The following is a 27,023-nucleotide window of genomic DNA, read 5'->3' as shown; positions in this document are numbered from 1 at the left end:
AGCACCTCTCTCCTGGCCAAGCTGCCACAGGTATCAACACCCCAGAGGTCCCTTCTGCACCTTTCCAGCACTCTCCTGCAACCGGAGAGAGATCTGCCTCCTGCATCCTTCTCCCACTGAGACTTCAGCCCTGGAGGAAGCAACCCAGGCTCGACCCAAGGGAAGAAGACAGCCTACAGCCCCAGGTGCCCCTAAGACCTAGGCATCGATCCAAGTCCATCACGCTACCCCTGGTCCTTGCCTCTCCCCTGCCTTTCAGAGGAGCTACGTGGTTTTCTCTAGGGGAAGGGATGGAAGCAGGAAAGAGCCAAGGAGAAAAAGGGAGGCAGGCACAAACACAATGGGACTCTGCCAAAGCTGGGCTCTCTTACCTGGGAACAAGGCCTGATATGGACCAGCAGCCTCTTTTTCCAGCTCCAGGTCTTTCTTCTCCACGGTCTCAGGTGCCTCTTCCTTTGGAGGGATGGCAGGGGCAGGGGGTGGAGAGGCGGGGGGCGGGCTGGAAGGATGGGAGCTGGGGGTGGCGGGGTAGGAGTAGGCTGGCTGCGAAGGTGGCTCCTCCATCTTTTGGATCACCTCAGCTTTGAGCACAGACACGGGTGAGGCCCTGGGAGAGAGGGGAGGTGGACTCACAGCCTTGCTGTAGGACGTGGAGGTGCTGGGAGACAGCACAGGTGGTTTTCGGTGCACCAGTCCCGGGGCAGAGGAGGAAAGGCCTGATTTGGCACTGTCCAGGCTCCGTTTTGTCGCCTTCTCTTCCATATCTGCACGCTGCTCGTTCGCCTTCAACCTCTCCTGCGACAAGAACAAAGCAAAACTCAGCACGACATCTCTACCTGCTCCTGGAAAGCACAGATATACCACCAAATGAGACCAAAAGATGGTCTTATCAAACATGGACTGGAACAGAACACATGTTCCTCAGTGCAACACCATCTTAAGGCCAATCTGATGGAGGGTGACACTGATCTGTCATGGCTTTCTTTACAAATTCCCAGGAGTCATGTGAAGGGTGTCTCAACGTTCACTTGCAACCAAAGCAAACCATTTCTATTTCTAAGTCTCCAGCCTAGCAAGCACATATATAAAATGAAGGCTGAAAACCAGATGACCACTATAAAATTAAATGGGTGTAAAACACCCAAATGAGAGCTCACAACTTCCAAAATCATTTGGTGAATGGGACCTGGCTCCAGAACCCAGTGTGATTGCTGCCAGTTATTGCAGCTGCTTCTTTGAGCCACTCAGGAGGTTTGTTTGGAAGTGACCAGGGATGAAACCACTCAACCAGCGACATCCTGAGGGAAGGAATCGAGGTCGTGCTGCTGCTGGGCAGCTCTCCTGACAACACTGCTCAACAGCTCTATACCAAACCCCTCCAAAACCCACCCCAACTGTGCAGGATGCACTGAATGCCTCGTATCCCAGGGACCAGGGCAGGATCGCTCAACACATCCATACCCTTGAGACACACTTTCAACACTGGCACCACTACTTTTCTCCCCCCAGACACCCCAACTTCAGGCTCGTTTCATGTCCAAGCAAGAAGCTCCTAAAAACGTACCACGAGCTGGGCGCTCCTCTGTAGCTCCATGGCATGGGCCGCTTGCTGCTGCAGAATGTACAGCTCGTGCTGCCGCAGCAGCTGCTGATGGGAGAGGAGCTGGAGCTGGTGAGCATGCTGGAGGGAGCTCCTGGTTGGGGGGTACATAGCGGGCCACAGTGGGGGTGCCCGGTCCATCAGCTCCGCTGGGGAATGAGCAGAGATGCAGTCAGGGAAGCAGGAGGGGGATGGCTAGAGGATTCAGGACTGCGCAAGGCAACTGTCTCTACCCCAGTGCCAGGGTGCAGGGGATGCCAAACATTGGGCTATGCAGAAATGCAACCAGAAATGGAGAGGGGAAAGGGTGCTGTCTTTCCCTCAGCAGCCCAACTCCCACCACCCCGTAGGTCCTGGGGCCATCTGACTTGCTTTGCTCTCTACACACCCTTGGTCTGACTGTCCCTGGCTGAGCCCTTGAGGAGTGTCTCCTAACCAAAGACCCCCCAAAGTCTGCAGGGTCCTGCAGGGGATGAGGAGCCACTGCTGAAGACTACACATTTCCATCTCTGAAACAAGCCTAACAAGAGGCCAGCTCACACCCACCCTAGAGCTGCGGCTGCTGGTCCCCACAGTTATGTACGCTCCTATCCAGCCCTGTCCAAAGCCCGTTTCCTCCACAGCTGTCAAAGCATGGTCCTCAGGGACGTGCTCACATCCTTACCGAAGTGTGGTAAGTGCTCGCTGGGGATCACAACAAGCTGTCCCGACTGTGGGTCTCTGGCAAACTGGTAGGCGGAAGGGAGAGCTCCCCCCATGGCAGGGGGGAAGCCTGGAGTCATGCCCTGGTGCAGGGAAGGGTGACCAAGTCCTGGAAGAAGAAACACCACAGTCACAACTCAGGGGATGCAGGCAGCTCCTACCCACGCGAGAAGTCATCTACCATTTGATTGTTCCAAAATACCTCCTTCCCTTTCCCCTGTGATCAGACAGCAGCCTCACTGGGCACTTAGCAACACCTCTCCCTGGACTGCATCGGTGTGAACGCCCCACGGACACATCTCTCCCTCCCAGGGCACTCACCGTAGGGATGGCCGGCCAGCCACATGGAGGGGCTCCCCGTCCTGGGGAGCCAGGGGTGGGCTGCCAAGTGCGAAGCCGGGTCTGCAGACCAGCGCCCGGAGCCCGTCAAGGCTGGGCCTCCCGTCACCATGAGGTTGGAGTTCAAACCATTCGTGGCGCAGCCGGAGGGGTGTATCCGGGCAAAATCTGCCAGCTCCTTGCTCTCTCTGGTCATGGGGGAGGCAAGAGAGAGAGTGAGAGAGGGTCCAAGTGCTGCAGGTTACTGTGCGGCTGGAGGAGCCCAGGGGTATGGACCAGTCTGCCAAGCAAGTGTATTTGCAAACTAGGGTCAGATGCTCAAGGAGAGCTGTGATGGAGGTAGTTAACATCGCGTCCAGAATAAAACATCCCATCTCTCCACCCCTTTGGAGCAGGCATGGATTTGCAGCAGTCTATTAGGATTGCTCTGCTGCAGATTGAGGATCTGCCCGTAATGCCATGCTACCCCACTCTGCACTTCTCTCCACACCAGCAAGGCTGGAGCCAGCAGCTTCACCAGGATGGATGCAACCCTGTTCCTCCTCCAGACAGGCTGTCCCCAAGCATGGCTTGTGGCACTGTGGCAAGACACCCCGTTCCCCTCTGACCCTCACCTGAGCAGCTTCTCCTGATCCCGCTCCAAGCGCCCTGCCAGGAGGTGGCTGTCCCGGTGGCGGCTCCTCTCATCCCCGCAATCATCTTCCGAGCGTCCATGCCCTAAGAGACAACCCAGCACCATCAGACATGAGAAACAGTCCGGGGAAAGCTGTCCTCTCTCCTCTGAGCATGGAGAGGTAGTAGCCTGGGAGCCAGCACACCCAAATGCCACTGTCCCCGAGACTGTATCAGGTCCGAGCCCTAAAGGACAGGGCAAGGCCGTCTATGCGATCAAGATATTCTCACGAAGGCGGCTCCTGGTAGCGCTCAGGCACATGTGGTTTGAGGTCCATGTCTTCAAGCCATCAAGGGACCCGCTCGCCAGGTCAGGCCGGTCTCCCAGGACAGGACAGCCACCAGCCTGGGAGCAGCAGGACCAACGGGACCATTTTTGCTGAAGGACAGTGGCAGATTTCCCATCTCAGAAGGAGATCAGGCCCAGCTATATCCCTGCATCAAACCACACAGTCCTGCTTAACACATCTTGCAGGGGGTGGATTTTATCTCTGCACCTTCCGAAGCACCTTCTGCTCTCGTAAACCAGTCTGGGAGCACTGGGTACGCTCTGAAGCCCTGTCCTTCTGCAACAGGCAGAACCAACACTACAGACCCTCACAAAACCAGCGAGCTCCGCTCTGTAATTCAACCTGTTAGCAGGAATCTGCGTTCCCCGCCACCCCGAGCCATGCAACAAGAAAGGGTCTGGTGAGGCAGGGGCACATATGGCAGATGAGGGCAAGACTCCAAAAAGGGGGCTGGATGTTTGGCTGAACGGCTCTTGCAAATACAGCCTGGCACGGTAGCAGCCGCGTCTGCGAGAGGGTAGCAAGCAACTTCACAGGAGCGAACAGCAGCTCCTCGCTGGCCCTGCCAGGACCAGGTATTGGGGCCACCCTTCTCTTATTTTAGCCAAGGTCTTCACCTCAGCTGCATGATTTTAGGCTTGCTTTTCCCTAGTTTTTTCCCTAGCTTCTTTCTTGCATATGCATTTTTTCCACAATTCCCTGTTGCCCCTGTCCATGTTAAACTTTGGTGATATGACTCGCTCCTAAATTTCAGCCCTGCTTGCAGCGAGCCGCTGGCCAGTCTAACGGGGCCAGGAGGAAGGTATTTGCTTCCCCCCAGCTCTCAGTGCACCCTGCCAGCACATCCCCTTGCTCGGGCGATGCTTTGCACCCCACAAGGCTCGGCGGCGCAGCACAGCCTCGCATGGCTGCACCCTGGCTCCTGGCAGCCTTTTCCAGGGTCCGCGCTCTCCTGTCTGAGTAAGGTTTGGCACACAGGAAAGCATCTCAGAACATCAAGTCTATTCTGCTGACAGGCAGTCTTTTCAAGGAGGGCTCCGCTGTGTATTTCCACAAACCTGGACAGCCCGTGGTTTTTTTGCTGTCAAGTCTCCAATTCCCTCAGCCTTTACTGTCAGAAGGAATCCAGGAACAAGACAACATCTCTCCCAGCTCCTCTCCCCAAGGCTCCTTCCATGGGCTTCAAGCAGAAAGCAAAGATGCTTTAAAACCTGGCACACACCTCTCCTTCCCGAAGGACTTTCCAGGGTCACCACATTTCCCTTGCAGCCTGCCAGGACACTGCGTGCAGTGGCTGTCCCCAACCAGCCCCCTGACTCGCTGAACGATGCCCTATGCAGCCTCCGTTGCTCCGTTTCACTACCCAGCCTCCATGGCATGAGGCACCGGGGCTCGCAAACCCCTCCGGAGCCCCAGCATCCCTCCCTGCCTCTCCGCCAGCATCTCCACACGCACACAAATCCCCTTCCACTCCCTAGCCCAGGTTTTCCCCCCTTGGAGCCCTTTTTCCTGATTATTTTGCCCAATCGATGCCCAGCTGCCTCTTCTGTGTCAGCAATATGGAGCAAGCCCTTGGTTAACTCGCAGCCTCCCTCCCCTCCTTTGGCACAAGGTGAGTTGACAGCCCCCCCACCCCACCCCCCTGCAGCCTTTTATTAGAAACATATTATTTTGTTATTTTACCTCCACTCCTCCCTCTCCCATCTACACTACTTGTGCTCTGTTATTTATAGATGGGTTTATCATCTTTTTCTCATCCCCCATCCAAACACACACACTTTCTTATTCGTCTAATTCCCGCCTAGCCCCCACCCCGCTGCCAGGACGGTCCCTTTTCTGTACAGACCGATGATTGTCCGGACAGTGAATGATCATTTTGTCTATATATATGAACATGACGCACAGACCGCATAGAAAAATTCAATCACTTATGCATGGAGGAAAGGCTTAGGTCCGTTTCCTTGACAACCAGTGCCCGGCACTAAATACTTGCATTTTACTTGCCAAATACTACAGATTAGCCAACTAAAGCCTGCTTTCTCCTTCTTAAAAGGTCTAAACATTCAAGCACCGTCCACTCGGCGCAAGCAAGCTAATGTTATTAGACGAATATCTCCTGGCACACAAAGGGGGGGGCAGCATTTGGGGGGCGAGAGGAGGAGAAAAGCAGTCTTGTTTTCTGTCTGAAAGCCAACTGCATCACTTAGCAACGAGCCCGGAGGCCTGCCAGAATTCAACCCTTGTTTGCAGCCTTTTAGTTCGGCTCAGTAAATTACATTTAACGCAAGCTGGGAGGGTCTGGGATGATTGAACGGCTGAACAAACAGCTCCCTGTGCTGCCCACGAGGTCCTCAGTCGGCTCCCACCCGGCCGTGGGGAGGGCGACGGGAGGCGATGGGAACGGGGAGAGGGGCTGCCGGCCGGGAGAAACCATCTCTCGCCACTGAGGTTTGGGAGAGGGAGGCGAAGGCAGAAAAATGGGAAAAGCAAAGGCTAAAAATGGAAACCCAACCATTGCTTGTCAGCCGCTCGCTTCGGCATCGCTCCTTGGCACACCAGAGCCGAGCTCTCCCCGCGCTGGGCAGCCCCCAGGCGTTATCTTGCTACACAAGCCAAGCAGAGCACCAAAACACTCGCCAAAGCCGTTCCCCTCCTGCCAGCGCCATGGCTTAAATCAAAAACCATGAGACTAAAACACCAGCACAAAGGTGGATTAAGGGGTTTCTCTGTCACTCCCTTCACTAACGGGGATCAAACATGTGCAGAAGGGTTGTCCTCGGAGGCGGACAGAGGCGATGGCATGGGGGAAGGGGAATTCCCTCTCGCATCGGGAGTCCTGCTCCTTGCTGTGGTCTACGACATGCCCTTGGCTGGGAGCAGGAGGCAAAGAGAGCTGAGGATGCCAAACTCAGCTCACGCCACACAGCCTGTCCCAGGTGGCTGCTCTCCCCAGGGAACAGATCCCCCAGCGAAGTCCCAAGACACGTCTGGGGACCCTACCTTTGATGCTGCTGAGAGACAGCGAGCGATCCCGGTCTGCCAGGCTGGGCCCCAGTTTGCTGCTGCTGCTGCTGCTGTTGTCCTTCTGCCGGGCCACGGCCACAGCAATGCCGACGGGCAAGTGCCTCACCTCCACCTCGCCCTGGGAGCCAATGCTCTCACGGCCAAAGGATTTGGCACTCTCAGGTCTCTCGGGATCCCTCTTCAGCTGCTTCGCTGGCTGCTGCGACAGCAGCTGCTGCACTTTGGAGGCACCCAGCTGCGAAGAGTCCAACTTCATGTTGCCCAAGCCGCCAAAGGGGCTCTTCTTGCCGCAGCTCTGCCGGGATGCGGTCTCCTTGGCAAAGCTGCCGCTGTACTTGATGAGGCTCTGCATGGCCGACCCTTCGCCGTGGGAGGCAGGGTGGAGGACGTCCGCGGCGCCCCGCGAGCCCACCACCGAGGACCGTGGCAAGCCGCTGGGGTCAAGGTAGACCTTCTTGGCTTCCTCCTCCGCCCGGGTGACGTGGTTGTGCTGCGCGGCCAGCACCGCCATCTGCGTGGTGGCAAAGTTGCCCATCTCAAAGGGCTTCCACTTCTGCTCGGGCGGTTTCAGCTGACCGTGGTCCAGGTGCTGCCGGGAAGAGTCCAAAGTGCCGTAGACCTTCGCCGCTTCTTTGGAGCTGGATCGCTGGAAGCGGTCCCGCTCGCAGGGGCGATGCTCTGCCTCTGGACTCGGCTTCAGCAAGTCCTTGGAAGCCAGGAACTCCCTGCTCTCCGGAGAGCCCAACCCTGGCCGGTTGAGAAAGGGCTCCGAAGTGACCTGTCTCTTCAGCGCCATGGAGTTCGCCCTGATCACCGAGCCCTTCTCCCTCAGAGCCTCCATCCTTTTGGCATCGCTGTGGCAAGAAAAGTCCTGGGACAAGAGTGTGCGGGAAGCGTCTGCGAGGCACCGCTCCGTGGGCGACTGCAGCACCCCCACCTTGCCGAGGTCCTTGTCCTTCGTCTTGTTGTCGCGGGCCTGCGAGGCAATTTGGATGGGCCCACTCCTCTCATCATAGGCTTCGACCGAAGGCACGAAGGTGGGGGCGATGACTTTGTGCTCCCTCCCCAGCTCCTTGGCCGGTGGGAAGATGGTGTACATGCTGGAATGGACGGGCTGCGGAGGGAATGTCGTGGCCGGCGTCATCTTCCCCGGCTGCGAGGGATGTGGGGACGGGCAGCTGCAGGAGACGTGCAAGGCGCCCACGGAGGGCAGGAGGGGCTCCCCCCGCTTCAGCCGCTCGGCATGGGCGTGCGCAGAAGGCCTCATGTTCTCATCGTGCCGAGCGGGATCCTTGGCACAGCGGTCCTGCTCTGCACCCAGGACCTTCAGCATGGGGTCCCCGCCGCCGTTGCAGTTGCTGAGGGAAGAGCTCTGCAGTGGGTTCTTGGACTTGGGTTCCCCACCGCCCATGCCCCGATTTGGCATGTGCTCAGCCAGGAACGGCGAGAGACGCTCGCTGACCTTCACCGCCTTCTCCACCACGCTCACTTTCCGGTCGCTGTCGGGCTTGGTGTCCTGCGTGAGGTCTACCACACTGCGGGGCCGGGGCTCCTCCTTTGGCTTGCCCTCCTTCTTGGCAAAGGGCAGGGACAGATCGCTCCGGCATGCCCGCTCCTTCCCACCGGGGTCTTTCAGGCCTTCTTTTGAGCTCTTGTGCAGCTGCCCAAGGTCCTTCTCCCGGAGCAAAGTGCTCGACGTGTGGTTGCCTGCTGTCCTTGAGAGGGGAGGCTGCGGATGCAAAGCGGACTGGCCTGCGTGGCCGGACAGGTAGAACCCATCTGCAGAGCAAAAGCAAACAAAATTACCACAGGCCTCCAACCCCTTCAGTCCTACACACTGGGGCAAGAGGTGACAAACCGGCAGGGAACAGGTTTCAAGGATGTCTCAGACATGGCCAGGAAGGACCAGGGCAGAGGAGACCAGGCAGGTACCTCCACATGGCCCAGGTGGGATGCAGGACAGCCCTGTCCCTGACACACGCTGAGCCTTGCGATGCAGCAGCACGTGTCGGCTTCAAGGAGGGACCTGGCCCAGTTCCCTACAGCACAGCCACATCCAAGACCTCGGTATTGCTAAGACCAGAAAACGTCCCTGGATGATAACGCCAGGGGGTTCCTGCTATTCACCCTCAACATCCCAGCATCCAGCGGCTCCAGCAGCCAAACAAGCCCACAGGACAGGGCGAGCACCCAGGGGTGACTGAGGGGAAGGGCGCACGGGAAAGCCAGACTCACCTTTCTGCGACTCGAAGAGGCTGTGCTGACCCAGCTGGGCCAGGAGAGGACTGCCAGCGCTGGGGGGCTCGAGGTGGCTCAGGGGAATGTACGACGGGTAGAGCCCATTAGGCAGATGGGAAAAGCCTGCAGAAAATGGGAAACAGAAGAGGGAAACATGTTTCAGCCCAAGCGGCACGCCGCCTTGGAACAAGCCCTGCAGAAGCACAGACTGTTGTGGCTGCCGGTCCCTCGCACGCCAGGAGCAGCGGCTGCAAGGACGCATGCGGCAACGCACACAGCCCACGGTGGGGAGCGCTGCTCGGGGCCCCCGCTTCGGGCACTGACCCCCGTCCCCCAGCTCGCCCCCTGCACCTCTGCAGGGCTCTAACTTCACAGCCGGTGGGCTGCAAATGGAGCATGCTGCTTTCTGAGCAGAGCTTTAAATCTGCAGGCTGAACGACCAAACCACCTGGCTGATAAGCTGTTTTATCACAAGTACAGCGACCTGTGGGTGAGGGCACTCCCCAACGTGCTTCCCGAGCAGCGGTAAGACCCTCTTGCACAGCTTTGCCAGCACAGCCTGTCCCCGCTGCAGCTGCCCCACACTGGGTACGGGCTTTGGGGAGAGCCCGAGAGCATCCGCCACAGCAGCTCACACACAGCATAGTTTCACGTACCCAAAACCAGGATCGTAAGATCCCCAAGGAAGGCAAAACAGAGGAGAAAACCCGCAAATTGATGCAGAGGCAGAGTGTCCCCAAGGCCCAGCTGCCAGAGGTCTGGATTATGACCTGGACACTGGGGCCTCCTCCAAGAGCGGACCCCCCAGCAACATCCTCATGCAAATAATAATCAGCAGCAGCATTTCATCAGTGAATACAATCGCCATAACAGTGGTAATAACACAAGCTCTTGGCTACAGGCAACAATTCCTCTGCAACACTGCCACCAAACGGCACCCGCACAATACTACAAACCCCAACGCTCTGTGAGAACCAGCTTCCCAGTTGGTGCCATAATTTAAAAACCGATTAAAAGCCATCAGGAGCGTCTGAAGGAGCCAGTTAAGCCCTCCGCAACCCTCCTCCCTTCCCCTCAGACCCCATTAGCAACGAACCTCCCCAAAATTCAACAACCCCACTGAAAGCAACCAAGCAACGAGTTTGTCAAGAGTCCAGCATTCAACTGGATCAAAACAACATCACACCAAAACCCAGCAAGGAGACAGAAGTTCAGTCTCCAAAGCTGCACGTGGAGCACCATCTGTGAGAGCTAGTCAATATTTCACATTATTTAGACAGCCGGGATCTCTTTCGCATACATGTTTGCATCCCGGCACATGTGCTTCACCGACGCGGTGCTCCGCACAGCTCCTGGCCCGCATCCATCGCCCGACAGCTCCCAGCAGCATCGCCCGCACACGCCAACCCTCCAGCGGCAGGACCAAGGGAGCTGCTGTGCCCATGAAGTTCAACGCAGAGCCCGTGCCCAGCACGTAAAACTTGCCATTTAATCTTGTGTTGTAAAGGCACTGAGTGTGCACACACATTCACACCTCTCCCTGGTAACCCCAAAACCTTCATACTGGAGCATTTCCAAACACACTTTCTTATTGCAGGGCTGGAGAGTGCTGCGTAGCACCCAGGGGCACCTACCCCGGGTTAGCTGTGAGCAGCTCCACTCCACAGCGTGTTTGCCTTGGCCGCACCACCTCCATTGCGCCGCTCCGGCACGGCTGGGCTGGCGACGAGCCAGCGTCTGGAGCAGGAGCAACACATTTCCGAGGGAACTCAAGTCCCATCTGGCAGAGCACATGGTTGCAGCATGGCAAACCCCCTGGAGCACCCCATGCCACACCAGCCTGGCGGCCCCGGCCCCAGACATCTCCACATGAGCCCCGTCTCCCAGCCAGCCCTCGATCCCAGCTGCAGCCATTCCAGCAGGCGAGAGCACCAGCACGGAGATTGCGGCGAGACACATCCAACACTGCAGACAACACCATGTGCAGATGCCCATGGCACATCCCCGTTTGCACATGGTGCAAGGACATGAAGCCACCTGCAGAGCTCCAGGAAGGGGACAGGATCCAGCCCTGTCATCCAGCACAGGGACGCCTGCACACAGCTTAAGCTACTCATACCCACAGAGGCATTTTGGCACCGGTTGCACTCCTGGTCCTACTGGGGCAGCTCCCTGCCTCCGGCATCTTATCCTACCCAGGAGTAACACAGGGTCAGCCCCAATGCCAAATGCTCTGGGGCTTCCGCCGCAATCAGCATTATCACATCCCACTACTGGGATCCAGGCTCAGCCTGGGGCTGCAGGAGGAGGAAGAGGAGTGGGAAGGCTGGCCAGAAGAACGAGGGGACGAGGAACTGTGGGATGACAGTGGCTGAAGGGCAGATGAAATCCCCTCCAGCTGCCCAGTATAAGACGAGCTGTCACAGAGGTTTTCTAGCTGCTGTGCTGGAGCAGGGAGCACAGCGGTGACAAGTGGTTTCATGAGCAGTTCAAGCTGGGGACAGGTTCAGGTGGACAGGTTGGGGACCCTGCAGGGCAGTGTCACCACCCCAGCTGGGAAGCAGCAGCAGAACCGAGCTGATGCCACCAGCCAAGCCCCAAAGCCACCTCGCACCAGGCAGCCCTTCCCAGCGCCTCCTGCAACCCACGGCAGCAGCGCTGCTCCTGGAGAGGAGTAATCCCAGCATGGGGGCTCCAAGCTCATCCCAAAGCTTTGCAGGTGGGGAAACTGAGGCACGGGCAGGTGCAAGGACCTGCCTGCATCACCCAGCTGACCAGCAGCAAAACCAGAGAGCCACCTGAACCCCAGCCTCCGGTTTACCAGTGACACTGTTTTCCCTTCCTAAATGCCCAGAGGGAGAAGCTGCCCGGGCTGTATTTACCTGGCCCGTTCTCTGCCAAGAACCAGAGCCGGGGCAGGGAGGAGAGATCCAAGCCACAGCCTTCCTGAGGATAAACTTAATGCAAATCCAACCTCGAGGCACTGCCAGAGCATCCCTTCCTCTATACAGCCCTCCAGCAGCAATGCTGACAGGCTGGCCTAAGACTCGCACGCAGCCCGAAACCTGCTGCCCCACTCCCCTGGGCAGGACCTGGAGGTGAAGCTTCTCCTTCGTGCGCTAAGTAGCTACATTTGCAGGAGGTGGCCGCAGGCAAGTCTCTCCTTCCTTGGATCTCCGCACCAGAAAGCGATGCCAAGGGGAGAAACTCTACCGCAATGAGCAACGCACAGCTCACCCCAACCATGGGCTTCTGCCAAGGGAAAGGGAGGGGAAAGGGGGAAACCACAACCATCTCCATCTGCCCACGGCCAGAGCGTTTGCTGAACCAGCGCAAGATCCTTTTCGCCCAGGGACACGCCGACAGGTCTTGGCACGCTGAGCCACACTCCTCCAGCCGACTGCTCGCCCAGAGGCAGGCTGGCAGCACGGCGCAGGCAGGGAGGTGCGAGTCAGCAGCGCTGCCAGCACCAGACCGGCTGTGCCCCCCTCCCCTTCCCTGCCACGCCACGCCAAACGCGCGTGCCCGGCAGCAAGCCCTCCGGCTGCCTGGGAAAGGCGCCACCAACACGAATCCCACGCGGATACTTTGCCGGCGTGGGCACACTCGATCCAAAGCAGCCCGGCTCAGAGGGTAAAAGTGTTTAAGGGGCACAGAGATCGTCCCTCGAGCCACCTTAACCCTGCAGGAAGGCAGCAGCCAAAATGCACGTCCCTGCTTGGCTCCCCCTGCAATGTGGCTGTAGCGGATGGGCACAGAGTGGGGACGCACGCCCAGCCCCTCCTTCCCAGCTCCAAAACGAGCTGGTAAAATGTACCTGCTTTGCACGATTGAGACATAAATCGCTAAGGGCTGTTATTAGAGGAACTTGGCGGGTGCAGATGTGTCAGCCCAGTTGAAAACATCTTCTTCGTCTTTGCTCAGCTCTCCAAAACGGCACGGGGGGGTGGGGGAAGAAGTATGGCCGGGTGACTCACCACCGAGAGGGGATGTGACTGATGGGGAGATGAGATACCAGCGACCGCACAAACCGCACACCAAACGTCTGGAGGTCGCGCTGGGGGAAGCGGGAGGGAAACAGGCCCCACGTGCTCAGCCCGCTCGGGGTTTGCCCAAAGCTACCCGGGAGGAGGGAGCCACCAGAAAACACTGCCTGGCCGAGGCGGCAAAGGCGTGCGGGCAGACGTGCCCGCAGCAGAGCGCGCTGCCATGTGCTGCTGGTTGCCCAGAGTTTTTAACCTGCGGGCTCTCCGTTCGCGCCCATGGATGGCTCTCCGGTCCCTGCTGCTACCTCAAAGGGAATCACACCACAGGACGCAGCTGTGTGACAGCCCCGGTGGCCTGGATGGGCAAGCAGGCAGCCACATGCGATGCCGCTGCAAAGCACACCCTGAAGCCAAGCCCCAGGCTCGAGCCATCTTTGCCGGAGAAGCCACAGCCCCGTCACCGGAAGACTGTCGGCCTCCAGCTCCCCGGGAGAAGTGAAGTAACTCTCCCTCATCGGCCCCGTCTGCCCGTTACGGGTTTCTGCCACTTATGAAATATTTCCAACTGCCAGCATCTCGCCCCATCCTCCCTGGGCCGTGACGGACGGACACACTGCCAGGAAGCAGGCTGGCATCATGCAGCGCTGTGCAAGGGGCTGTGGTCACAGAGGGGTCCAAGCCAAAAAGCCTCACCCTGTGGTCCCTCTGGTCCGAGCCCAGAGGGGCTGGGAAACACAGCAGCAAGGCTTCGGCTTTATTTCCATGGGATGTTTTCAACTTTGGGCACCCGAGGGAGATTTGCAGCCCCGTTGCAGCCGGGGTCTCAGCTGGCTGCTGGACTCTGGCACGGAGCAGGAGCCGCAGCCGCCCTTGGCCGGGAGCACGGTCACCTCTTCCCCAGTCCAGCTCGCAGCACCTCACAGGCAGCCAACTGGGACACCAGTCCACGCCACAAACAGCTGGATAAACGCTTACGTCCTCGTGAGTCCCCTTTCCCCGGCAGCAAGGGAGGGGAAACGGGAGAAGTCCAAGCACAGCGAGTACCCGCCGGCTGCCAGCCCCCGCGGGGCCCCCTTCCACCGCCGGTGGGACGGCCGCCGTAGCAGCACCAGCCCCGTGCTCACCATCATCAGCACATCCCCGATCCTCTCCCTGCAGAAGCAGCAGCTTCCCAGGGGAGACCCTTTCAGGGCCCCCCCCTCCAGCACACACCTCCCCATCTCTGCCCCACGACGCAGGGGCACGCAGCACGGCGAGGCACGGCCGCAGCTATTTCTCATGCACGCATTTATGGCTGCAAACAGCTGAGAGCCAGGAGTGCTGACAGTGTAAATCTTTGCCGCCTCCTCCCCCGTCTGCCAGGGCAGCTCTGGTGACACCTGAGGCACTGGAGCTGCCTTGACTCCGCGCCATGTGCGAGATGCCGGCGATGCGAGCCCCCGAACACGCCGGGCTTAAACCAAAGCGCCTGGACCGCAGCGGTGGCCGGTCCCCATCCCTGTCCCCGCAGCCCCAAGCCACTGCCACCGTCGCAACCCACCGCCCCAAAACCCAACCCTGCCGTATTTACACCCAGTGCCACAGTTGCTTCAAAGGCTTAATGGACAACCTCGATTCTCCGCATCCCCTGAAGGCCTTCAATCTCATCCCCCGGATCCAGAACAGCCAGGTCAATTTAACGCCCCGTTTAATCTCCTAAGGACCCCGACGAGCTCGGAGACAGCATCCTCCGGCGGGGGGTCCACACTCCCAGCCTTTGCTGGCTCAAACACTGCCACACCGCTTTCCTTCAGCTGCAAAAATCGCTACCTTAAAAGCCAAGGCGAGTTCCCCCCCCCGGCTCAGTGCAGCTCTCTATTGTTTCTTTTAATTTTATTTTATTCCATGTGGGAATCTGCGTCCAGGCTGCTTTATTTTTAAGTGGCTCTTGCTCAATATTTACTATTGCTCGCAGCTGCGTCAGCACAGGAACACCACGCGCTCCCGCCGGGCTTCCAACGAGCCCTCCTGCAGCCATTACCCCGTGTCGATGCCGTGCCATGATTTTACTGCCGTGCTACTCGCGTGCTGAATCACCACGCCGCCGGGCCTCCCCGCAGCCAAGGCACACCAAAGGGCAGGGTGCGTGCACAGGGCACGGGGGGGTTCCCTGCCTCCGTGGAAATAAATATCATCAGGCTGAGCCCTACCGCTCACCTCCTCCTCACCCGGGAGCTGGAACAGCCCCAACGCCCTGGAGATGGCGGAGGAGGAAAAAATGGGAAGTAGTGGCTGCAAGGGCTCAAGGGATCGGTGCTCGCGCCCCGGCTCTGCCCCCAGCATCCTGCAGACTCATCCCGTGCCTCAGTTTCCACTGTGCAACAAAGCAAATGCAATCCGAGGCCTAACGGTGCTTCGGGGCTTGGGGCCACAGGAGAGGGACACCGATGAGATGCCCTAAAGATCTCCCGCAAGGTCACCCACCAGCTCCCTGCTGGCAGCACCCTCGTGGGGGGCAGCAAGCAGCCGCCCAGGTGGAGACACGAATCCCTGTGGCAGAAGGAGGTGGTTTTTCCTCCCGCTGGAGGAGCCAGGATGGAAACCATCCCTCTGGGATCCTTGACATGATGCGCAGCTGATCCGCACAGCCTAAAACACGCGGTCCGGGAAGCACCGACCCGGTCCCACGTTAATCCTGACACACTTAACACTCAAACCACTGTCAACGCTGCCGGGTCACTGCCAGCTGCTACAGCAGAAGCTGCTTCTCTGCGTCCCCAGCCCAAAATCCCCCACCACATCGGATGTCTCTCCTTTTCCGCTGGCACGATTAAACCTGACACCCCAACAGGGGTCCACCAAAACCTCCAGGCTCTCACTACGCAACCGTACAGCTTTCCTCAAATAGCAAGGAGCGAACCGGTGAGCTCTTCAGCTCCACGTTTACTAAGATGCTGTATAGAAATTAAAAAAGAGTAATTTTAGCTCTCAAACTGATTAGCAGAATGCCCAGGAATGCAGAACCTGGCTGCTAGGTTGTAGTCTTGCCTTCCTTTCCCGATTTTCTAGGACATCACCAAAATGTCTTTGCTCTGGTCCATCCTTCATCACGGTGAAGACCCTCCAGCCACTGGCGGCTGGCACGGCGGCCCTGGGGCTGACTCTGCTCCCGGCACCGGGCACACACCTTCCTTGCAGGTGCTCCCTTCCTTCCTTAGCACAGAAATTTAACTCACCCCATTTTTCTTTCTTTTTTTTTTTTTTAAATCACCCAAACTCAGTGCAGAAGGCGCGATGCAAACAGACGAGCCCCCACTCCCCACGGGCCAAGCCCTGCCTATGCAATTAACCCAGCGACACCCACGCGCTGGCTCTGAGCCACTGTCCCGTGCCTTCGTTAGAAAAGAGCTCGTTACCCTTCGCTGCCAGAGCCGGGAGAGCTACAGGCGCTCGGCGGGGGGAGGTTATTGCGGGATGGCACGGGTGCCGGTCCCCACATCACCTGCACCGAGTGCCTGCCAGCAGCAATTAAATCAGCCTTCAAAGAGAGATCCCAGCTTTCCCAGCGCCATTAGCCGTGCCCTGGAGGGAACACGGTCTATTTTCAGCCACAATGACTTAAGACCAGGTCACCAGCAGGTTAAATGGGACTGTGCAGCATTATCTCCCTGCCCTCCCATTGAGAAATTAAACACCGCTGTGTGATGGGCAGCAGCCAGCCCTGCGGACGCACGCCGGGGCGCCCACCGAAAAGGTAAATGCCACCTGCCCTCTCCTCCCCTCGGCTTCCCATCGCCGGCCGTGGCTGCCCGCTGCCCTGGCTGCCTTCCCTCTGCGTGGGGCGGTGAGCGGGGGGCCACCGCGGGATCGCCCCCGAGCCCGTCCCTGCCTGTCCTCCTGTCCAGCACGGGGAGGGGTCGCAGCCGGGACAGTCCCCACTGTGCCCAAGCCCAGGCATGCTGGAAGGAGCCTCGGCACCTCCCCATTCTGCAAACCCAAGCCTGTACGGTGCCAGACCGGGGCCGCTCATCTCGTCCCATCCTCCAGAAATCAGGTGGCCCAACTGAAGGTCCCCAAGCTGGGGACTGCCCCAAGCCACTGGTTTCACCAGGGTTTCACCAAGGCCACCAGAAAGGTGGCATCGCCCCACGGCAGCTCAATCCGCTATGCCCGGAGGGCCACCACCGAAACCCAACCAGCCACCCCGTCACCAACATCCAGCAGGGAGGTGGCAGCTGGATGCGGGTTTGTTTTGCCTCCCAGGCCCCTGCCAGGCGCAGTCAGCACGAGCCGGGATGACTCAAAGCCCTGGGAGACGCGGCCTCCGTCGCTGCTTATTTTAAAGCTTGTTTGCAAAGCAGCTGCCGTGGCTCAGCGCCTCTCGGGGTGCCTTGCAAAGGGGGGTGGCACCGCAAGGGGAAACTGAGGCACAGAGGGGCACGGCACCCGATCAGGCCTGAATGCCGCAATGCCAAGGCGTGCGCACTCAGCAAAGAGCCGGCAACCACCGCACGACACGGGGGTCTGGGCAGCGAGAGCGGTCAGGCTCCAAGAAACATCCCAAGGCTGGAGCGAGGGCATCGCTGATGACGCAACCGAGTCCGATCGGCTCCGGCTTCATGTCTCCCACTCGGCCAGGGCAGGGACAACGTGTGGTGAAGCCGGAGGCACCCACCTGTACTGCTCCGTGTGCCACGGGGGCAAAGGCATCCCTCTCCCAGAGCCCGGCGCTGACCTCCACAGCATCTGCAGGGACCAAAACCACCCCGGGAGAAATTCAGCGACAGGTTGTGGACATCTGGGGGTGGAAGAATGAGACCCACAGACGGAGCACGATCCCATAAGCTTCTTTTCCTTAGGAAACCAGGCTCAAAAGCTCAGCCTATGCCCAGCCTCTCCCCCCGACCCCACCTTCAGCCCTTTTTCCTTCCAGAGGCTCCTGTCCTCCCCGGATCCTCCTGAACATCAGCCCACGCCACCTTTTCTGCACTGAAAAAGCGCTGAACCGTGAAGCAAAGGGGTCTCTGCAGCTGGCAAACGCCCAACACCACACACCTCCCTGCCGCCGATAACGGGAGACAAACGCAGAGGCAAATATTATGGCGGTGCAGTTTAATTCCTGATGAATTATGCAAATCCGTATTCAAATTGAAGCACAGCCCTTGGGCTCTTGACAAATTGCCAACCTGGCCCCGATGTCACAAGGCAGGGACAGCCAGCCCTCCGTCAGGTGAAGCACTAGGTGGATGCCCTATATATGCATGCATATATATGCACACCTAGGTGTTTGCACATCTCAACTAGGGAGACCAAGGAGCACCTGCGAGAAGGATCCAAGAGCAACTTTTGCATTTCTCTTTCCCCTCAGCTGCGTTTAGACTGGCCAAGGAAGGCCACCGAGTTTTCGTGTCCTCCGCAAGATGGAAGCAGCTTGGTGTGACGGTGAGATTCAAAGCAGGAAAGGTGATAAAATTCACCATGGCTGGGGCTGGGTAGGTGGGGAGGCAGAGCGGGGCAGGAGGGGAAAGCCTAAAACGCTTGTGCCAATATGAATGTCAGCCCTGAAGCCGAGGAAAGGAAGATCTGTCCACAAAATAGTCACAGAGAGGGCTCATCTGATGAAAGTAGGAATTTCCGATCCCACACAAACCCCGAACGTCCATTAAAAGCAGCAGAAGAATCGCCGCTTTGTGTCGCTAATCCAATTAGGGAGAAAGCCCCGCTGTAGCGCTGGGATTGCAAAGGGAAACCCCAGCACGCCACGCACGCCGGGAGCCCGGCGCGGTGTGCTTTCCCGGCGGAGCGGGGCCGGGGGAAAGGTGTGCTGGCCTTTCGCCGACACCCCGGGAAGGCTCCTGCACCCATCCTTACTCGCCTGCCCGGATCTTTACTCGCTGGAGTATTATCCGCTTGGCTTGCGAGTGACATGGCATGTGGGATGCCTCCCCACCCAGCAGGTCAGGACACAAAACACCAGAATTACACACGCTGCGCGGCGATAACACGGGGGCTATTTCATTCACATGCCGCTACCGGCACTGCCTGCAAGCAGCAAAGAGCTGAATCCCTTCAAAACCCTTCCTCCCAAGCATGCTGGCCATTTCAATTATTATTTTTATTTTTTTTTAATTAAAAGCAATTAAACCAAATGTATTAAAAGCGTTTTCAAGCCACAGGGAATTCTGCTGAGAAGGGATCGGGGGCAGAAAGGGAAGCAGAGGCAATATATCTAACCACCAAACATAAAAAGGGATCTTTGCTCGCAGTAACGCGGCAGGGTAAGATGGATGGCGGCAGAAGCAAGAGCAACCTTTGCAGAAGTTGCCGGGGATACAGATCCAGAGAGACGGGGCTGAGTGCCTTAAATCTCCGTTATTCCCCTAAAAAGACATGTTCTCTCCCAAACATACCGTGTTGCTCCTTCCCTTGCTCTGAGCCCACCATGTTCGGCTTGCCTGCCTGCATCCACCTCCCTCAAAATGGCTCTTTGGCCACTGCTACGCTGGCAGTAAAATTTATTCCCAAGATTATTTCACTCTTTTGCCACTATTTCAAGACTTGCCGGATTTAAACAAAAACCAGCCTCAGCTATACGGAGCACTCCCTCAACCCCTCCTTTCTGCCCATCACCTCCCTGATTTAGAGATCCTAAACTCTCAACCACCTTTCGCTTCCCATAACCATCAGCAACAGCAGCTGGAGAGGAAAAACCGGAGCGTATTGTGCACCCAACAGCTGATCCTCGCGGCATGGGGAGAGCGCCCGTTGCCACCGCAGCGCTGCCAGAGCCCCGCCGGCCCCCCGGCCAGCGTGGACGGGGATGGGTGTAAAGGGTTTGTGTGGCTGCCGTCCCCTTGGTGCTTAAGAGGTGGAGAGCAGCGAACGATAAGCAAAGCAAATAAATAGCAGAGAGGGGGAGGGTGGTTTTCCCCAGCCGGTGGGTGCGTCGCTATGCCTGCAGACAGCCAGCTGTGCCATCCCAGGGTGAAGCCAGCCAGAAACGTGGGACTGGGAGGAAACGGGGAGAAAGAAACCCCCAAATCCTCATAGCCAGGGAGAGGCAGCACCTTGCAGGGTGGCCACACCGGAGCACTCCCCTCCCAAACTTTGCTTTTTAAAGAGCATCCCCAGCTGGAAAAGCCAGCGAGGGGCTGCCGCAGCTGGATGCAGCGCTGCTCCCTCGCCCCAGCCCTGCAGGCGGGGAGCTCGGGGCTGCCCTCGGCTCCCCCCCACCCTCCCCAACCCCGCCTGCATTTTCGGGTCGGTTCAAGGCCCACCGTGCTCTCCATTTCAGCAGCGAGGCAGAACAAAGCGCGCCCTTGTCCTCGGCACCTCGAGCAGGCGATGCTGGATCGCGTTACCTAACCCAGACCAACATCTCCTTGTCCCGGCAAGGCAGCTTTCGTGTCAGCACATGCCAGGCTGGCCCCGATTCCCTGCACCACCTCCCGCCCGGAGCTTTAATTGGACCGGTTTAGTACACGCTGAAAACACACGGAGCCTTGTTTCAACTCGTCGGGCGCTAACCCCAGCTAAAGGAGGTGATCCGACACCCGCCTGCCGGTCGCAGCCGCGGCCGAGCCGCAAGGCGCTCACCTGGAAGGCTGCCGTAACAACGTTAATTCCCCTTAACAATGTTCATTTCCATATTCATCAGAAGATGGTGAAATGACAAGATGGGGGGTTATTTACTATATAATTATAAGCTAATTTCAGCTTTACCCTGGGTTATCCTAGGAAGGAGATCTAAAATTTCCCTTACGAAAGCCCTGCTCTGCTAACCGCGTCTGCAGTGAGATGAATTCCCGGCAATTTCCATTTCTCCAACAGCTGCTGTGCTGGGAAAGAGCAGGAGCCTGTCCCCAATGCCGGGGACCTGCCCGGTGCCCCACGCCATCCCAGGCCAGGATTTGTAACACCGGCACATCCTCCGGATCAGATTTTCACTGGCACAGCACCAGTCTGGGCTGGGACCAGTGGCTGTCCAACCCCATCGAGGAGGCTCGGCGCTGGGTGGGGGGCAAGGCTCGCTCGGGGCGGGAGAAGGGCTGCTAGACACCGTGCTGATACAGCATCCCTTTGCCAGCACCACGCGGCATCAGAGGCAGAGCCGGGCTCCTGCCCGTTCAGCTACGGAAGGTATTAGAAACCCTAACACGGCGGAGCATCCCGCAGGACCTTGCTCCGAGCAAGTTTATGTCACCGCATCGGCCCTTGGGCTCTCGTCCGTGTTCCGAGCCCAGCGCCCCTACCACCCGCTACTGCCACTCGGGATGGCAACTGCAACAGGGACCGGCGGACAGGTTGGACAGTCCCCCCCACCCCTCCCGACGGATGGAGATGCCACCCCACAACCCACCCGACCACCGGGACCTTGGGGAAACCCACCGGGACATCAGGGAAAGAAGTCCCCACCAGCAGCCCAGGAGCGCACGGTGGGAGACTCCCGAAAACGCAGAAGCCCCTTTCCCCCCCCCCCCCCCCCCTCCATTTCATCCCCAGCGCAAAACTGAAAAGACCGCTCCTGCCTCGCTGGCAGCCTACGACTCGGCCGCAGGCCCGAGAGAGCTGCAGGGGCATCACTTCATGGCCGAGCGCTTCCTCCGCCCCCGGGGATGCTGGTGTGAACAGGAGAGCGGGGGTCCGAGCGCAACATCCTGCCCGGCGCAGGCCAGCATCGCCTCCGCGAGCCTGACCCGGACAAGCACGCTCGCTGCTCTGCCTGAAAGCGCATTTCAAAAAGCATCTAATTTCACCAGGGCCTCAAGGGAGGAGAAACATCTCCCCAGGCAGGTCTCCGGCTGGTCCGCATTCCTCCCGGCGTTACCCGGCGAGCCCCTGCCCCACGGAGCCCCCCGCGCTCAGCCCCTCGCGCCACCCCCTGGGCGGGCAGGGAGGGGGAACCGCGATTTCAAGGGCCATTAAACACCGATGGTATTTTCCTTGCAGCATCAAAACGTGACCAAAAAGAGCCGCGTCGAACCACAGCCAAAATCCCACCGCCGGTCCGGGAGCCCCCTCCTCCCCAGCCCAGCTACGGGTGCTATCCTGGTGTCTCTTATCAGCGAAGAGATTTTAGCCTGGATGCAGTTTAGATGAGCAAATTGTGCTTCTGCTGGCACCGCTGACGGCAAGGCCTCCTCTGCAAAATCTGCCGGCTCAGCAGAAGCACAATTTTGCCATTATAAGAATGGCTACAGTGGGATTTTGCTGGCACAGCAAAGCTATCCTAGGAGGGGAGGGTATTTTTTTTTTTTGTCCCTTTTTTCCCCTACGCTCCTACCTGGCCCAGCTGCCTGGAAAACTTCTCCCTGGGCACAGCAGGCCTGGAAGCAGGGATGGTTTCCAATCCGCCTTAAATCCCTGCATTTGAATGCACATGCTAATGTGGAAGTATGAAAGCAAGTAAACCAAAATCTCTCCCCTCCGCCTGACCGCCTTCCTTTCAGCCACCGCTCTCGAGCTGGATTTAACACAAAGTCAGCTCTGCTTGTCCAGGTGTGTCCCTTTTCCCGAGCACTGGGAAGTGTTTTTGAAGCATATTTTAATGGAAGAGGCTGGCCATCCTTTTACACAAACGTGGATCTGTTCAGGTAGCCCCCCCATATACATCCCACCCAAGAAAGGATACCTCAGTACATGGCAAAAAGCAGATTTTTATTATTATTATTAAACTCAAAGAGTCTTTTTTGCATGTGGACGCTATTTGCTCGCAGGCAGCCCCGCTGCCTGGCAGGGACGCAGTCCCAGAGCAGCCCTTCGCAACTGAGTCCGAGGGAACCTTTTCCACCTCCCCCAAAACACCGAAGCCGCCAAGAACAACGCGCCCACCGCGGGATGAAGCCGGGACCAGGACGCTCGCTTGGACCTGAAGACAGTGGGGTAGGGAAGGAGCAAAACCATAAACCCGCCCGTATTTTGAGCTGCAGGCTGCAGAGCAGAGCGAGCTCGGCCGCCCGACTCCATCGACTGCAGCCTCTTTTTATGCAAGGTCTTCCCGGCAAGCTCGGCCGCTGCCAGGGATGAAATTCCATTGCGAACAGTCACCTTCCTCCCCCGGCGGGAGCACCCCGCGGCTCCCCGGCCCCCGTAACCCCCCTGCCCTCCTCGGGGATGGGGACACGGCGATGCCCGAGAGCACCCGGGGCAGGGGGACGCGGGATGGCAGCCCCGCACCCCAGGGCCAGCTCACCTCCCGCCTCGGCCTCCAGCTCACGCCTCCCTCCGTGCGCTTCCAACAAAGGGGCTTCTGTCCCCGTCCCCCCAGCCTGCACGGCGGCGGCCGAAACGCTACCACAGAACAGAAACCCCCCAGAGAAGAACCAAGGGTCCGGGGGTCACTGGACGCAGCCCAGGCACCCGTATTTTGGCGCCGGGGCAGAGCCCCGACTGCCGTAAGGAGCAGAGGCTACGAGAAAAATAAGTCGGTGCCGGCGATAACTGGATCCTCAAATATGGCCAAGCACGCTATTTTTACAGGGGCGTATTTATTTTAGGAGGACGCTGGGACGGATTCAACAGTCTCTTTCTTCAGCCCGGCGGTATTTAAAGATCGGTTTGAACTGGCTCTATTTAAAGGCTTCGCCTCCTGCCCACTTTTCTTAACCCCTTGCACAAGCCTTTGCTTTCCACCCCTCCAAACCCCTCCTAAAAGCAAAACAAACAACAACAAAAAAACACCACCAAGGAAAAAAAAAAAAAAAAAAAAAAAACACCACACATCAACACCGCAAACGCAAACCTACAAAGGGCCCCTCCGTAGCAGGAAGCAATCATCATTTCAAACGATATTGTTAAAGCCGTAAAAAAAAAAAAAAAACAAAAAAACCCTGCCTATCCCACTGCCGTGGCGTAATGAAGTTTCGACTGCTAATTGTATGTATCTTTTTAACGCAGTTTATTTTACCCTGGTTGTGAATTGCTATGGCGAAGCCAATCTCACAGAGCGAACCTGGAGAGCCGGGAGCGCACGGGGGAGAGCCGGGCACCACGGAGGTGCAGGCGGGGATGAGGGGGGAGGATTTTCAAACCACTTCAGAGAAAGGAAAATAAAAAGATTTTAAAAAAAAAAAAAAAATTGGAGGGATCACAAAACCCACTCCCTCTGTGAGGGGCCCCAAATCCAAGGCTCGCTCCCAGCCCAAGAGTTTGCGGCACAGTGGGAAAGCTTGCGGACGGCAGCAGGGAGCGACGCTTGCTCGGCTCGGCCGGAGCTCAGCACCTCCCTCCCGGGCTGCCTGGATTTCAGGGAAGCACCAGAAAAGGAAACTTTGGGAGGGGAAATAAAAGAAAAAAAAAAAAAAAAAAAGGGGGGGGGGGGAATCACCCAATTAAAAAAAATCAACAACAACAAAAAAAAGAAGAAACAACAACCCGTACTAGGTTTGGCTTGAGATTGTCCAGATGAATTTTTGCACAGATTGTATTCTGCTTTAGCAGGAGGTGGAGGAGGAGGGGGAAAAAAAAAAAAAAAAAAAAAACAGGACAAAAAAAGGGAGGAAAAAAATAAAGACAGACAAAAGGGAAGGAAAAAAGAAGGTGTTTGCCCATGTGCTTGGCTTCATAGCCGTTCGCTTTACACCTTTCCTCTTAGCACCTGGGAAATTGGCACTGCCACCTAGTCTAAAACTAATAAATCTTTTTCCCTCGATTCGGGCTGCTTCCTTCTCTGCAGATGTTGGCAATCAGGTTTGCAAATTTCAAAGTCATTCATCCCGGACGGCTGGGAGAAAAGCAGGTTTATTATTGCAAAACCTGTCACCCTCCCAACGCCTAAAGTAAACTCCGAGTCACCTCTCCACGCCCAGGGGAAAGAAAGGAAAAAAAAAAAAAAAATAGAGCCAGAGAGGGAAATCAAACGGTCAGAAATCCCTCGCCTTCTCCCAGGGCAAGCTCGGCGGCAGCCCGGCAAACAGCGGGAGCGCAGGCAGCGTCCCTCCCGGCGGCTGCCACATCCCGCCTTATCCCACCCTGCGAGCGGCTGGAAAGGGAGCTCGGAAAGGGGGAAAAACTGAAAATCCCGCCAAAGAAACAAAGTCATTTAAGCAAATAAATAAAAAGCTGACTGGGGAAAAAAAAAAAATATAAACTCCGTACATTTCAATGTCTGCTTTTTTTTTTTTTTTAATGAGAGGCAGCCGTGGGGCTCCCCGAGCATGGAGTGAATCGAGAAGGGGGGAAAAAAAAAAATGTAAGGAGGGAGCAGCCCCCTGCATGGAAGTTTTGTTTGTGGGTTTAAAAAATAATAATTACCAAGGGGAAAAAAAAGGGGAAAAAAGGAAAAACAGAAACCAAAAAACAGCAAAACCCGCCCTGCCGGCAGCGCTGCCCGGGGCTGCGGGGACCGCGGCTGGGCTCGGGCTGCAACCGCCCGGCGCGGGGGATCCCAAAACTGCCCCGTTTGCCCCTTTTCCCAGCCCCAGGGTGGGTTATTTTTTTTTTTTTTTGCCTGCCACGAAGCACCCAGCGCGGCAGCGCAGGCCCCGTCCCCTCCGCACCCCGCTCTCTCCCAGCTTTCCCGAAAATAGGCTTGATCCCTCGGATTTTATTCCACACAAAACACCCGCAGCCGCCTCGGCAGGGATTTTCCTCGGTGCCAACAAAACCGTGCGCTGGGGAGGAGGGGAGATTTTTTCCCCCCCCTTCCCCTATTTATTTTTTCCCCCCGTTCCCCTATTTTTTTCCCTCATTCCTCTTTTTTCCCCCCATTCCTCTTCCCCCCCCCCCTCATTCCTCTATTTATTTTTTTCCTCCCCCCATTCCCCTATTTCCCCCCCCCCTCCTTTTTCTTTTCCAAATCAAACCCAGGCGAGGCAGAAACCCTTGGGGACAACACGCGAAAGCTGCCAGCATACATCCATAGATATATATATTAAAAAAAAAAAAAAAAAAAATCACTATTTTTTTCAGGCTGGGAGCCCCCGCCGGCTGCCGGCCCCGGGGCCCACGGAGGCGCAGGGGAGGGAAGGCGGGGGGGGGGGGGCTGCCGGGGGGGTCCCGCGGAGCCTTACCCGGGTGGGAGTGGAGGCTGATGCCCGATGCGAGGAACTTGCCGGGCTGGAGGGCGGCGGGGGAGCCCGGCGGCCATGGGACCGGCGGCGGGGGCCAGGCGGCCGGTGGCTCCCAGGCGGTGGCTCTCCATGGGCCAGCCCGGAGAGCAGCGGAGGGGGGCCGTGCACCGAGCGGGGGGGGCCCGAAATCTCGGCCATCCATCATCCACTCGCCGGCTTCAAGGAGTCTCCCGGATCGCTGTCGGTGCCCGCCACCGCCTTCCCCCCCCCCCCCCCGCCCCCCCACCCCCCTCCTCCTCCTCCTCCCCAAAAAAATCAGATGGTTTTCAAAAATAAGGCGTCCAAGCGTCCCATGGCGCGGTGGCAGGGAGCCAGCCCCGGCGCGGCGATCTCGGCGCTGCCTGCAAGAGAGAAGAGGGGTGCGGTGAGCCAGCCTGCCCCGAGCCTCCTGCTCCCGGCCCCCCCCCCGGCAGATACCCCCCAAAAACCCAACCCTCGCCCTCCCGACCGGGGACCCCGGGGAGGGGGGGGGGGGGGGGAGAAAGAAAATAACCCAAGGAAAACTAGTGGCAAAAGGCGGGAAAAGAAATGAAAAGTAACATTCTTCCTTTTTAAAAATTATTTTTAAATACATGTGCGACCCCCCAAAGCCCAAGGCGGGCGGGGAGCGCCCGCCAGCCCGGCGGGGCCGCGCCGCTGCGTTCCTCCCCCGGAGCGCAGGAAAACGCACGCAAAAAAAAACCCCAAACAACAAAAAAACACCCCAATTTTCCCTTTTTTTTTTTTTTCCCCCTTTTTCCTTTTTTTTTTTTTTTTTTTTTTTCCTCCGTGGGGCTGCTTCACCCCGCCCGAAAGCCGCCGCGGCAGCGGCCGCCGGGAAAGGGGCTCCGCCGGCGGCATCGCTCCCCGTTTCTCCCTTTTTTTCACCCATTCCCAGGGCTCCAAACCACCGCCTGGGTTTGTTGTTTTTTTTTTTTTTTCCCCCCCCTTCCGTTTTCCCCAGTGCCGCTGCCGCTCGGGCAAACAAACCACGTATTATTATTTCCCGACAGAGTGAAAAAAAAATTAAAATTACATATATCTAAAAAAAAAAAAAAAAAAATTATATATATTTGTACTTGCAGCCTGAGGAAACGATCCCCCCGCCCGTCGGGTTTTGCACCGGGATAGCGAGAAATAATAA

General features: G+C 57.7%; 1 protein-coding gene across 1 annotated transcript in view; it reads right to left on the bottom strand.

Annotated features, from left to right (window-relative positions):
- The window catches only part of TNRC18 (trinucleotide repeat containing 18), a 54,640-nt gene extending 28,595 nt beyond the window's left edge, over positions 1 to 26,045 (bottom strand). Inside the window, 11 exon segments of the mRNA XM_075718258.1 lie at positions 372 to 795; positions 1,565 to 1,749; positions 2,265 to 2,411; positions 2,624 to 2,829; positions 3,256 to 3,358; positions 6,604 to 8,406; positions 8,863 to 8,988; positions 25,841 to 25,901; positions 25,903 to 25,971; positions 25,973 to 26,023; positions 26,025 to 26,045. Coding sequence (XP_075574373.1) covers positions 372 to 795; positions 1,565 to 1,749; positions 2,265 to 2,411; positions 2,624 to 2,829; positions 3,256 to 3,358; positions 6,604 to 8,406; positions 8,863 to 8,988; positions 25,841 to 25,901; positions 25,903 to 25,971; positions 25,973 to 26,023; positions 26,025 to 26,045 — 3,196 coding nt within the window.
- Positions 26,046 to 27,023: the final 978 nt, after the last annotated feature.

The sequence above is a fragment of the Pelecanus crispus genome, chromosome 11, assembly GCF_030463565.1.
Source record: "Pelecanus crispus isolate bPelCri1 chromosome 11, bPelCri1.pri, whole genome shotgun sequence".
Taxonomy (NCBI): domain Eukaryota; kingdom Metazoa; phylum Chordata; class Aves; order Pelecaniformes; family Pelecanidae; genus Pelecanus; species Pelecanus crispus.
The sequence above is the reverse complement of the archived record's forward strand: the minus strand, read 5'-3'. Positions and strand labels throughout refer to the sequence as shown.